Below are 14,099 nucleotides of genomic sequence, written 5' to 3' on the forward strand. Positions count from 1 at the left end.
ACCTTTTACTTATTCTGCAAGGATCTGAGGCTGGAAGGGAATTAATGCAGTTGTGAAGCACGGAGAACAAAAATAGCAGTGATTCAGTTAGAGTAGAGCCAAATCTTCTTAAAATTAAACTCCATTGTGTTAGAGACTTTACTTTTTTGATACCTATATTATTAACTTCTCTGGTAAGAGCAGGAAATGTAATACAGTGATATTGGAGGAGCCTCGCGCATTAAATCTAAGCTATTATCTTGAGGTTGTATGAGAAGAAACAACTCTTCATCCGGTGTGTTGTGGGAATCAAACGTTGCAGACTGCCTCTTTCTCACTGAGTTTTTTGGTTAGTTTTAGTTCCCTTAACTTTCAGTACATTATGAGAAGGCTGCTGTGCATATATGTGTATTTGTAGTTTCGTAAGTTACAAACGATACCACATAGTTTCTGGGAATTTTATCACGGGCAAGTGTTTACCTGCACGTTGCAGCTGCTCATGTTGTAATCTGCAATATTTTTTGATACTGGTGTTTAGCAACTTTGTATGTAACAGGTTAATGGTCTCCTCATACAGACATGTTTCAAAGCTTACTTTCTGGTTTATCTTTCTCACTGGACCAGATCAAATTTTTGAAATAGGATTAAGGTTTGCAGAGAGGAAACTGTGGAAGAGAGCTGAGGAATTCACGTGCTGGGGCAACTCATTTCCTGAAGTGCAGTCAGACTGTGTTCAGGTTGTGTGACAGCTTGACTGTGCCACGGTGCAGAAACACAAAGGAGCACATGCTTCTATTAATGTTAACCCCGGTACCAGAGATTCTCTGGCTACATACTGATGCTGTGGCAAATAGTACCTCCAGAGGAGGCACTGCATTGAGCCTGGAAAATTTGCTGTGATACCTGTGGACCTGAGATGGTCCAACCTAACAGTGCTACCTATGCAGCGACTGGTGCAAGCAACTCTAACTTACCCAGGTGCTACAGTTGTTTTTTTCTGCTCATTAGTTTCTCTTTCTATGTATGTCTTCTAGTAGTCGCATTAGAAGAGTTTTCCCCTAATTCCTCCTTTTAGCTTAGGTAATTTCAACTCTACTGTGTTTAAAGTATAACCAGTTTGGAGATCAGTGCCAGTGAAGTTTTCTGTTGCAGAAATGCTCTGGTTTTATTACTTCACAGAACACCGCTGTTTGCATGCTAAGACACGGATGATGGGTGGTCATGTATTCTTCCTCCATGATCTGTACCAGAGTCAGGCTCTCCTTCCCTCCTTTTTCCCACATTTTCCCCAGTCTCCCACACTTGTTGTCTAGAAACCCATTTGACCGCACTGATGTCTTAAGCAGTTGATATGTAAATATTTACTGACATGACAGTCAGCAAAAGGGGAGGGGGAATTTCTACATCCTACCATTTGGTAAACCTTCAAGTTCTCTCTCTGAGTGTGCAGTCGATAAGAACAGGAAAGGTTTGCAGTTCATACTTGACTCGATGTATTTTTGCTCTCTTGGTTCCTGTTTTTGTTGCAGATGTCATTCAAATAGCTGTGGGAGGTTTATCAGCTCTTGAGGAGACTTTCCCTTGTGTGCATGCTTGCAGCACTGAAGGCCGGTGCTGTGCTGGAGGAAAATGGAGCTCTCTGATCTCCTGGCATTTGCCTCTGCAGAAGTGAACAGTACAACAGTCACCCTGGCTTTACTGGTGGTATTCGTGGTTCTTCTGTACTGGTAAGTGGTAAAGGCAAAAGGGGCCTGCTGAAGTTCTCCCAACATCTACAGAGACTTCCTATTTTTAAGGTGCAACTGGAAGATGGCTTGCTGGAAGGGGTGCAAAGGGCATGCTGGTTTGGGTGTGGAGGTTGAAATACAAACTTACGAAACTCACATTGCTTTTTACAGAGTTCTGTCCTTGCAAGACTTTCTTTTGAGTGCTTTACCAACAAATGCTCACTGAAATTGTCATAAAAATTGAGGACTTAATTACTGTTGGTTTCTTATTAATTTCTCTAGGCTGCAGGAACACTGATGCTGATCACAAAGAAACTGAGTTCTTGTCACAGGGTGTTGTTGGACCCTTCTTTGCACTACGTTGCACACTTGACCTTTGCCAGGTTTCTTGGTTTAAATTTACAGACACTTTAACTGTTGCTTGAATTTCTTCCCTTGTTCTTTCCACACTGAGTAATGGACACAAACCAGAATAACAGCAATTCTAATGTTAAGTGCAGTAGGCATAACAATGAGCTATGCTGAGATGAAGGGAAGAAGTACCTAACACAACCCAGTCCAGATAATCTGTTTTGGAAATTAAAGTAGCTGATCTGGGAATGCTGTTCTGACTCTTTTCACTAGATACCTCAAACCCTGCTTTTTAGTCACGTGTTTTCTCATTCCTATGTGAATTCAAGAAATAGTTTCAGAAACAGTGAGAGAAGAAGAACTTCAGAAGAAAATCCCGAACTGATCTAGAAAAGAATAATGATGACATCATGATTTCAGCACAATTGTTCTAGTAGTGTAAATGATGGATCACTTCTGTACACATTTCTTGATTCTCTAATCCTATCAAACTTTGCTCCGCTTCCATATCAAGGGAGAGTCTAGAGAGACTGAGAAGAGCCAAATCAATTCCCTCTTTGATGTACATTGCCATCTCAGGTAGGTGAGCAAGCCAGTTTTCTTCCTAAGATCTGCACAAATCATCACAAAGGTCCAAGTCCCACTGCCTTTGAATTTTAGTTGGAAAAACAGTGGCAACACTAGATCTTTTGGTAAATCCATGCTGTTTAGCTGCTGACCCATAGATCTGCATGAGCTCAAATAGGAGGAGAGAGGCCAGAGGGAGAGCCATGGTTCTCAAATGCAGCACAAGGTCTGGTGAGCTCTGGCAGCCTGTGAGATGGCTAGAAGAGCCTGGTACTTCCATGCTTTAAATGTCAAGGTGTGCTGAGGGCTGTGAAGGCACAGAAGTGCTCTGTACAAATGTACTGTGTTCTGATCCATGCTTCTCCAGAGCCTTGCTTTGTGCTTCATTTTAGGAAAGACTCTTATAAGAAAGGCCCTCCTGTAGAAAGGAAGGCATGGAAGCTCTGTGCTGAATTCTGTCTCAACATAAATGAAACAGATTGCTCTGATGGAGGTGATGGATGCCCCGTCCTTGCAAACGTCCATGCAAGGTCAGGCTGGAGCGGGCTCTACAGAACCTGATCTAGCTGCGGATGTCCCTGCTCACTGCAAGGGAGTTGGTCTGGGTGGCCTTTAAGGGTCCTTTCCAACTCAACAATTCTATGATTCTATAAATAAACTTGGATCTAAAGGCAGACTAAATGCAAGCTTGTACCAGGCTCCTAGCCGCGAGCAGTCAACTGTCATACAAGCTTCATAAAGTCTAATTAGGGGTGAGGTGGGAAATTGCCCTAGAGTAGGGATACACCATTCCTTGTTTCTCTTTTCCTGGCTGAAGATGAACCCTGTGAAGGTGCTGTGTAAAGGAAACTGGAGTTTTATGAAGGGAAGTGTTTTATGCCCTAACCTGTCACTGATCCTATTGATCTGCAGATGCAAGTTGATTTTAGGGTAGTTTATTAAATACAGCTGCCTTTAGGTCACTCTTCCAAGGAGGAGCTGGTGCTGTTTCTGAAACTTGCAATTAAACACGTTGGGCAATGTACACGAGCTATTGGTAAGCTTGCTTAGTTGACTAAGCTATTTGGATCCATTTATTTCAGTAAAATGCAGTGAGTGAAGACATAAGTCTTGAAGCACATCTACACGAATGGTGCTTATTTTTCAGACTTTCAGACAGTTTATTTTTTATAAAAGTTTTTTTTTTTTCCCATATCAAAGCTCCATTTAAGTGAATGAGTGAAAAACAACTCATGCTCGCAGCCTACTTCATTCACAGTTGAGACTTTGGATTCAAGGAATTACTTAAAGAGTACGTAAAAGATTGCTAATAAAATGCAGGTCCCTAATTCTAGAGAATGTCTTTTTTTTTTTTATTACAACCATGTTGCATGCGGAGTTGTGTCGTTCTTCTAGGAGTTAGAAAGCACAAATTTAATCTGTGATGGGAGTATTAATAAAGTAATAACTACTCAAGTTTCCATTCTAAGCCTTACTCTCATTTTTTAATAACCTCTGAATACCTCTTTTCTGGGGGAGGCTTTTTTATTCTGCCAACGTTGTAACTTTTCAGAATGGCAGTCATAGGAGAAGGGAAGTATTAATATTTGCTGTTGTAAGTTTTGGGATGCTGGTAGCTTCTGTTTGATCAGGATTGTAGCGTGTCAACTATTCTGTGAATACAAAGACTAGGCAGCTTGTCCACTTTTCTTTTGCTTTGAAAGGCTTACAGGCTAAACAAAATGCAGTTGTAGGTTGAAAAAAGAGATGGTAGACCTAACGTACACTAGCATTGTAACATGGTGATGTCAACTGCTGTGTTATTGAGCTATTTCCTTAGCAAGAATTTTGTGAATGGCATTACTTGGAGGTTTAAATGCCGCCCCTGAGTTGCTGCCCATCAGCTAAGCCTCTGTAGCTGTTAGTGTGTGCATTGTAAGGCCAGCTGTGATTAATCACAGTTCAGCTGACAGGTGGTATCTTGCTAAATTGTGATAAGACCAATTTCTTCACATTTCTGGATAAGGTGAGGTCATATGAAATGGGGAGAGAAGTAGGGGTTGGTTGGGAAAGGTAGGAGCTGCTTAAAAATAAACAGATACAGGTCCTAAGAGGAAACTTGGATGACTTGGCCATTTATTTAGGCTGCCTCTTACAGTACAATCAGGAACGCCAGTAATTCTGTGTAGAACACTGTCTAACAGCACACCTGATTTCTCTTATGTTTTTATTAATGTAATATGAGGATGATGCTGATAATGTGTCTTGTCAACCTTAATTCAGAGCCTATAATCTCTGTTTATCCTCCACATGACCTTAAAAAGCCTCTTCCTATAGCAGATTCAAGTCAGCTCATCTAATGTTGAGAGTACAGAGTATCTCTTGGGTACACAGTCTCTTCAGATTTGGAATGGGGTGAACAAACCTGAAGCTGCTTTTTTTCTGTCTTCTATTAATATAAGCTGCTCAGGTCTGCCTGCTCACTTCTACTCCTATGGGGTTTACTTGTCTGCTCCTTCCCCATCTTTAGCACTTGCTATCAGTAGGTCCAAGTCTCTTCCCCTAGACCTCATACCATGGATTCTTCAATGGCTGCTGCTGCCTCCTTATTATTGTGATAGACAGTGAAAATACTGCTTTAGTGACAATAAAAAAGCCAACAATATATGGCAAGTACATATCAGAGGTATAACACTGAGCACTCTTTAAAAAAAATAAAAAATCTCATGTCTGTGTTGCTTCCACCCTCTGTGATTTCTACTAGCCAAGCTGATTATCAGAGCAGTTTCTTCTAAGAGCACTTTCTTCCTCAATTCCAGGGGCTGCTGTCTCTGTTTGCTTAATCTCTGTGAAACTCAGGGTTCTTTTCCGGGCATGAAATAAAAACAAACACTTAAGGGAGGAATGAGGTTAACATTTACAAATCCCAGTGATATTCTCGACTGAAAAGTGTATCTTTACAACATATTGTTCATTTTCATTTCAAAGATCTCCCGAGCAGGGTATCCCGTGCTTGGTTGTAGCTGCAAACATCGCTTTGTCTCTTTTTGCTGCCTGGGAAGATATTTGATAAAATGAAAGCAGGAGTTTATTTTGCTTTAAAGTTTAATGTACCATAAACTTAGCATTATGAAGAAGCTGTCACAGCATTCAGATACCTGTGTTCAAACTAGATTATCAACCCCTTGTCTAAACAAACCTGTTTTTTTTTCAAAACTTGGAGGTTGGATGGGAGGTGTTTGTTTATGTTTGTGAGATCCATGTTTAATTACATGCTTTCAAGCATAGCAAAATATATACTGGTAATGTCCTTGTCTGTTTCTGAAAAGCTAAATTGTTCATAAAGATGTCATTTTTACATTAATTCAGTGCTATGATCACTTATGTTACAGAAATATGTAGACAGAATGAGAAATTTGGGTTTCCCTGGATCAAGGCACTGTTCATGCATTGCATAACATGTCAGTTCTGACACAGAGTATTTGCTGTCTCTGATGACCACAAATGAAAAAGAAGTCTATTTTTTTTTTTTTTATTCCTTTCCTTATGCTCAGATGTTTGCATGCACTTAGATGCAGGGGTTGCTTATACATGGGGACAATGTATTAAGAGTTCATTAGTAGATAAGATGTCTGTAGTAGACCTTTTTCTAAGTTAATTTCAGGATACAGGTTTTTTGATACTGGTGACTACAATACTATTGCTTTTTTGGCATTGCTTCACATCTGTGGTTTTGGGAAGCAGTATGAAAGAGAAAGCTTATGAATGCCTGTCCCAAACAAAAACTTTGCTCTGATTTTGCAAAAAGTTGCTACTTTTGGGACTTGAGTTATGCAAAACTGAGATCAAATACTTTTTTTTTTTTTTTTTTTTTTAAACAAGATGCCACCTGGAACAAGATCTCACATAATTTCTTCTTCTTAAACATTTCAGTATTTGAAAAGATGCTTGATCACTGGAGCTCTATGCTTATGAATTGAGTGCAGATATAGGGTGAGCAGATTATTCTCTCTAAAACATGCAGATAAGGCTTCTGGGAAGATCCCATATAAGATCCTTTCTGAAAGAAGTGCCAGTTGTGAACATGTATGCCCAAGCTATTTCAGCTCTCAGTACAACCATCAAAGGTCCTCTGTATCTAGAAACCCAAGGCTGGCTACGGAGCTCCAGCATCCATCCCTAATGGTGAATTGCTCTGCTCTCCTGTCAGGTTCATTGAGCTGAGGAGATCACAGAGGCATCTCAATCCTCAGAAGTTTAAGCAAGCTTTTCACCTGCTGGCAGGAAGCACGACTGCACAGACGTGGAATGCTCCAGGGCTGGTGCTCCTGGCTGCAGCTGGGCTCTGGCTGCATTTTCACTGAGCTCTGCCTGCTGAACTCTTTTCATCTTGCACATCCCTCCCACAGCGGTGGCTGACTTCAGGTTTAGGCTATAATTCTGTGGTTCCTTCTCTTTCAGCTAAATTGACCATCTCTGGGTGAGCCTGAAAAGGAGCAGGGTCTTTCCATATTACAACCTGGTAGTTTCTCAGTTTATTCCTGCATCAGGATCACAGGAGCAGAAAGCAGGGAAGTTGTTTAGTTGTGTTTTTTTTTCTTTTTTTACTGTTCTATTAATCCCAGCTATTTTTTCCTGAAATGGCCATTATGTCACTGGAAGTCGTTCTGCTCCCCTTTATTCAAATGGCCCATTATGGAAGCTAGAAGGATCTGACTCAACAGGAAACATGAACAAACTGCTGTTGATGACAGAAAAAGCTTACAGATTCCAATAGTCTTTGTCACGCAGCTTTACATCAAGCAAATCTGGAATTCCCACTAACGCGTCAAACATAATTTGATCCCACAGCTGTGCAGTACACGGCCTCCCCTTTCAGCTAAATCAAGCATCTCTAGGTGAGCCTGAGAAGGAGCAGAATAAACTGCTGAATTACAGTTTGGAGAAGTGCCATACCACAAATGACTAAATGCTTTCTTCCTCTGAAAGCAAGGTAGATTTGATCATCCAGAATGAAGTTTGCTCACTGCCCTGATTATGCTTCTTTTAAGTAAACAGAGTTCTCTGTTTTTTTTTTTTGTTTTGTTTTGTTTTGTTTTGTTTTTTTTTGAGAGAGAGAGAGAGAGAGGTAAAACATTTTCCTATCACTGCATTTGCAGCTTCAGGCTTCAGTCTGGGCAACTTTGGTTTTATTTGCTTGCCCTTCACTACAGGATCAAGGGCCCTCTTATGTTTAAGTTTTTTAAAATTCAGATTGTGTGTCCAGCAGTGTTTGTTTGAAGGCCCTCAAGTGCCTGTTGGTTGTAGGTTTTTTGTTTTTCTTTTTTAGAAGTGCATTACCCCCAAAAACTCTGTGAAGGATTCAATCTCCAGCCTACTTGCTTCTCATGGTCTTTGTTTTTCCTAAACATTTTCATTCCCTATCCCTTAAGCACAATTGGATTTTAGTGCGTGGAGATTATAGTGTTAATTGTAGGCTAAGGTAGACCTACAAGAGTAAGTTAGCTTCATTTCCTGAAACAAGCATATTTTTATCTTCTGGCATCACTTGCAGCTGTAGCATCCAATGGACCATAGCCCATGAACTGTGAAGTTGGCTAATGTGCACAAGTGCTGCTGGTGACAGGAGTTAACCTCAGCCCTTAAGCAGTCTCATTTCTGCTTTCTTTTCCTGGAGGACTGGAATGGACTCTGGGTTGGGCTTGGTTGTACAGGCAGGAGAGGGGAGTTGCTCTGGTCTCTGTGCTAGGCAGTTTCTGCCTGGGAATCCTCTCTCTCTCTCTGTGAATCCTTTAGTTCTCCTGGACTCGGATGTTGGGTTTAGCTTCTGATCTGCTCTTTGTCTTGGGGCAGGTGATTTGTTTATTTTGGCAATGTGCAGGCACATCACAGTCTAGTTTTGGGTGCTGTGAACTAACTTCTGGGAGCTCCTGCCTCCATCTACTGACTGCATGAGGAATATGAGGTGCTTAACACTCTGTCCTTGCTGCACCAAATGGCATTGAGCTCTGCTCTCCCTGAGCCCCAAGGGAGCATATCAGCAACTCCTCTTGGCAGACCTGTACTGGAGGAGCCAATTCTGCGTCCTCTTGTGTTCCAAGGGGCACAGACCTGTCACTTCATGTCTTTCAGACAGTGAGTTTCCTGCAAGCCTGGCTGTGCTCCTGCTTAAATGGAAAGTTAAATCAGTGGGTGGTTTTGACAGGTAGAGCTTCCTCAAAGTGCGGAAAAGTAAATCTACATTCCCCCTCCTCTTGCCTCCTTAAACACTACTTCCTTCATTAAAAGAAAGGATCACGGAATCACAGAATGACCAGGGTTGAAAGGGACCTCAAGGATCATGAATCTCCAACCCCCCTGCCACAGGCAGGGCCACCAACCTCCCCATTCAATACTAGACCAGGCTGCCCAGGGCCCCATCCAGTCTGGCCTTGAACACCACAGGGCATCCATAACCTCTTTGGCAGCCTGTTCCAGCACCTCATCATTCTCTCTGTAAAGAATTTCCCCCTGACATCCAACCTAAATCTCCCCTCTCTCAACTTAAAACCATTTCCCCTTGCCCTGCAGTTATCAACCATTTCAAAGAGTTGGTTCCCCACCTGTTTGTATTCTTCTTCATTTCATTTTGCTTGTCCATCAACCTTCATCAATTTTGGGTGTGTTTTGTCCTCATTTCTGGCTCACTGGTAACTAATGCTTTTGACTTCCTTGTCTTGCTATATGGGATTTTATATGATATTTAATGAAGCTGCCTGAAAGCTTTTTTAATATATAATATTGACATATTATTGATACATTGTCTTTTATCAGTTCCCCTTTGAATTTGAATGCTTTAGATACTCTCCCTATCTGTTATCTCTCTAGGTTTGTTCTTTGCTTTTATTCTTTGTCAAAAACAAAGTTTACTGTTCCATGAGCTCACTGTGTGCCAACTGCTGATAACCAACAGAGAGAGGTGAAAGTGTTTTCCAATTTGAACCTGGAAATGTATTTATTTCACTTTCACAGGAATAGTGAATGAGTTTGAGAAAATGATGGTCAGTGTCTATCTCATTATTCTCTCTTTTCATGGGCCGTTGAATAAATGTTGACAATTTTTAAAAAATTCTATTATCTACTTTACATGCATTTTCTATGGCTGAAGCAACAGTGAAAGTTGACAGCGATCTTCACATAGAAGACAGAGAATTTTCACATAGGGGCCATTTAACGTAAAGGAGGTTGTCCATATCCATTTCTTTGGTAGTTTCTTTCCTTACCAGCTTCGTCAATGGCTCTGCAGAAACCTGTGGGGTTGTGAGGGGCAGTTTACTAAGGAAGCAATACACAGGGAAAAGGGAAAAACAGTTATATTGGTTTGGTGTTTGTTCTTTGTAAAGGAAAAGAAGCTAGCTGCCCATCCAGATGAAGTGGAAGAAGATTGTTACAGGTTGAGGCCAAGCATGTTTCAGAAACTTGAGGCTGGAGTAAGAAGTTGAACTGAGATATATGTTGGGATTAGGAGGGCATGGGACCGTAACCACATGTTTGTGATGACAAGTCTGCTTTCTTAGAAGTAGACTTCTTAGAAAGAATGGTTCCTTTTAGCTAATAGTGATAATTGTTGGGAATTGTATGGGAATTGTTGGGAAAATGTATGGGAAGGATGATAAGACAGTGGACTTCAGAGGAGATGGGTAATTGGTATGATCACGAGCTCCTCTTGTGATAGCATCCTATGAATGCTCTTGGATGGGAACTATTGGCAGTTTTGAACCTGTAACTCAAAGTATTCTTTTACTTTATTCAGTAGCAATAAATCTGATGTAATCTGTGCATGTATATTTGTGTTTCTCATTCAAAAACTCAAAAGAGCTTTTATGTAAACACCCTCTTAGTAGAGCTGTAAGAGGTCATGGAGGCACGTGGTTTGAAATGTGGGAAAAAGTTGAAATATAGCTACTCTGGGAAGAGGAAGGAACAGCTAAAGGAACTGGACTAAAGAGGAAGGTTACATACTAGCATGAGGGACATAGAGGGGAAATGGTGACCAGGACTGCAAGGGCCTTCTTCCAACTCTTAAAATATCAGTGTGATTTGTGTCCCCTCCAGAGATTTCTAACAAAGCTAAATTTTAAGATTTGCAGAAATATTCATCGTGAGTTGTGATTCAGCAATCCCTCTGAGAGAGACCTCAGTATAGGTTTCATGGAAGGAAAACTGAGAAGATGAGCGTCTGTATCAGGATAGATTTAAGTGAGTAAAGCACCAGCATTCTGGATTGTTTCATGTCTCTGAGGTACTGCAATATCTGACTGTGGGATTCTTGATTGAAGAATTCAGCAGTCTCTCTTGGTTGAAGAGGGAATTCAACTTTAAGGAGAACAAACATCTTCTGTGTTCCAGAAGGGCATTCAGATCCAGCCTATAGATAGCAAAGCAAGGGCTGCTCAGGAGGTTGTGTTCAGAGCCTTCATTTCTGGATATGCACCTGGCCCGCTCTCATCTCTTCTTAAGAGTCAAGATCAGGCAGCGTTAAGGTAACTCTTCCTTGCTATGACAACAACCCTTGAAACTTTTTGGACTTTAGAATTGTATTTTAAAACTTTATCTACTAAAAGTATTTAAACTTTAAGTAATTTCTCACATATTTGGTACCACACATTGTACTTATGTAGGTTAGGTTTTCAGTAGTTTAAAGCTATTAACAACAGTTAATTTATTTAGTGCTTCCACAATTTGTTTTCTTTCTTGAGATATGACTTTTGTTTAGTATGAATGGAAATGATATCAACTGGAGTGGAAAGCCAGCTGTCTGTTCTCTTGGGACATAGAGCCCCTGTTGTTGAAAGAAAGAGTTGATCTGATCTTTGCCACCGAGACCCAGAGGAATGAGGGCCTCCCCAAAGCAAGTTTATAGATGGAGGCTGAATACTTATCTGGGCACACAATGGTCAAAATACTGTAAGAATCTGTGTCTTCGTAGGCCATGAATCTCATAGGGGCTGGTATATTTACAGTGAGTGTAAGGACGTTCATCCTGGCCAGGGTGCAGGCTACAATTTGAGACCTGGGAATTGGGTACTTTGTCACTTGTATCCTCAGCTTTAGTGGAAGCAAGCAATTAACAAGCCCTGCAAGGAGGACTTCATTTCCATGACAGCTAGTGACTCAGTTCCTCTTCCAAGCCTGGGACTGTATCATTGATGGACAGTTTTCTACTTAATTTTGACATTTTCAGGGCTTTTGTGCAGTAAAGTCTTTTTTCCTTCCTTCCCCCCATTTTTATTTACGTTCCTGAGTAAGAGCATAGCCAAGCAGTGATCTCAGTGCTATGGAAGCATTTTATATTTTGAGCAGAGATAAAAATCTCATTCCTTCTATAAACAAAACAAATCAACAGATGATGCCCAAGAGAACTGTTTCTCTATAGCCATTTTCTTCCAGCTGCTTTCTATTCTGTGCAGCTTGCACTGCACCATATGAAATACGTGTGTGCCTTTGTGTGTGCAAAACACAGGTTTCCTCCAGGACAGTGGCCAGCTCCATCATTTAAAAAATAAAATAAAATTCTTTTACAATCCTATAATAATAAGATTACTCATAGAGGTGAGATGTTTGTTTAATAGCATATAGCTCAGCAACGCAAGGGGAGATGATGAAGGAGCTCTGCAGTCACTGTGGCTGTGTCTTCACTCAGAGTGGGTTTAGACTACTGTCCATGGCAGCATGAGGAAGAAGTCTGAGTGCATTACAGATATGAGGAGATGATGGTACAGCTTGTTTTGAGTTTGCTGCCTTGCATATGCCTGTGCTGCTTGGGGGCTCCTGTTTACTGCTGCAGTGGTTTGTGGCTGGGCACAAGCCTGCTGTGGGAATGAGCCTGGCAGAAGGCATGAGAAATGGCCTCTTCAGGCCTATTGAAGGCATGTGGTTGATGACACCTCTTGCTTTGCTGCTTTCTGTTCGGCAAACAGGGTGATTTGTGAATGGCCAAATTTAGGTTGGATATAAGGAAAAACTTCTTTACAGAAAGGGTTGTTAAGCACTAGAATAGGCTCCTCTGGGAGGTAGTTGAGTCACCATTCCTGGATGTGTTTAAAAAGTGTTCGGATGTGGTGCTCAAGGACATGATTTGCGGAGGATTGTTAGGCTAGTATGGTTAGGCTATGGTTGGACTGATCTTCAAGGTCTTTTCCAATCAGAGTGATTCTATGATTCTATGAGTGAGACCCTCAGAGCCACAGAGGGAGGGAGATCAGGCATGAGGGAGCAGAGAGTGCTCTGATGAGAATGAGGAGCTGTCAGAGAGAGTGCATGGTGAGATCTCACATGGTTGGGAATAGTTGCAGGTCAGGACCCTGACAGGGGCAGCTGTAGGTGACTCCTATCTCAGCAGCATCTTGCTGCTCTTCTCCTCCCACATGAACAGAGAGAGGATGGCTAAGCCAGATGTTCCCACTTTGGAGCCTGGGGAAGTAGTATCTGTCCTTGTAGAGGCATGGAAAGGTGATAACAGTTTGAGAATTGCTAAGTTAATGGGCTGTTTTTTTGCTATACATAATCAGTGGCCTCTGAGACTTGGAGGAACTTAGAGCTAGCAGAGGTGGTGGTGGTGGATGCAATAACATTTGGCAACACCTCCTCTGGTTTCCTAATAAAATGTGCTTTAGAACTGATGTAAAGCACTTTGGCTTCTCATCCCAAAAGCTCCCAAAGGTTTTTATGTAAACCGGCTCAATGTATCTATGTATGTATAGACATATAAAGTATACATATGTATTTATGTATACAAATAGGTACCAAGTGACTAGGAACAAACAGCTTTGAAGAAAAGCAGAAAAACAGAACGGAGCTGATTCCTGGGTAGATTGCACTAAGTCCTCAAAGCAAGCCCCCTTATTCCATCTCTGGCCAAATGACTTCTGGCAGCCAAGGAAATAACCTTGGGTAAAACCGATAGAACTTTTACAACAGAGATGCTCACTATTGACCTTGAATGTATTTTTATGACACCACCTTGGTTTAGTCCTGTATATCTTCATCCTGTGGTTGATACGTTCTGCGCTTTTGAAAAACTGCAGCCTGTGTTCACAACTCCAGTATCTGTCATTTGGGCACACAGACCGTGTTCTTACCTTTGTCAGCACTGGGTCACTCTCCAAGACAGAGCTGATCTGAATCCAGATAAGTCTGCTAAGACAGTTTTTATTGAATTAATTGTAGTGCAAGATGGATAACTTACACTGTTTCCACTATGCTACTGGGAGGAGATGGGCTATACCTGGTGCAGCTCAAAGCCCATCTTTCTACCTTAACAAATGGGAGCTAACAGAGCTTGTTTTAACTAGATCAACACTTTTGGATGGTGACTGAAACAGTGTTGATAAGGTATTTGTTGCCTGAAATGTATCATTAAAACAGGGTCTAAAACTCCCTTTAATTTGTGGAATTGCTCCAGAAATGTTAGGGAGCAGCAAGAAAAGGTCAGTAGAAATCCCAGTGACTGCCAAG

The 14,099-nt window shown here is 41.4% G+C and overlaps 1 protein-coding gene across 1 annotated transcript in view; it reads left to right on the forward strand.

The window, feature by feature from the left end:
* Positions 1 to 1,608: 1,608 nt before the first annotated feature.
* Positions 1,609 to 14,099, forward strand: part of TBXAS1 (thromboxane A synthase 1) — a gene marked incomplete at both ends in the record, with an annotated part of 227,428 nt that continues 214,937 nt past the window's right edge. Inside the window, one exon of the mRNA XM_079549659.1 lies at positions 1,609 to 1,706. Within this exon, the coding sequence (XP_079405785.1) occupies positions 1,609 to 1,706 (98 nt within the window). The remainder of the gene's footprint in view (positions 1,707 to 14,099) is intronic.

Source organism: Tetrao urogallus (genome assembly GCF_951394365.1).
Source record: "Tetrao urogallus genome assembly, chromosome: 1".
NCBI classification, from domain to species: domain Eukaryota; kingdom Metazoa; phylum Chordata; class Aves; order Galliformes; family Phasianidae; genus Tetrao; species Tetrao urogallus.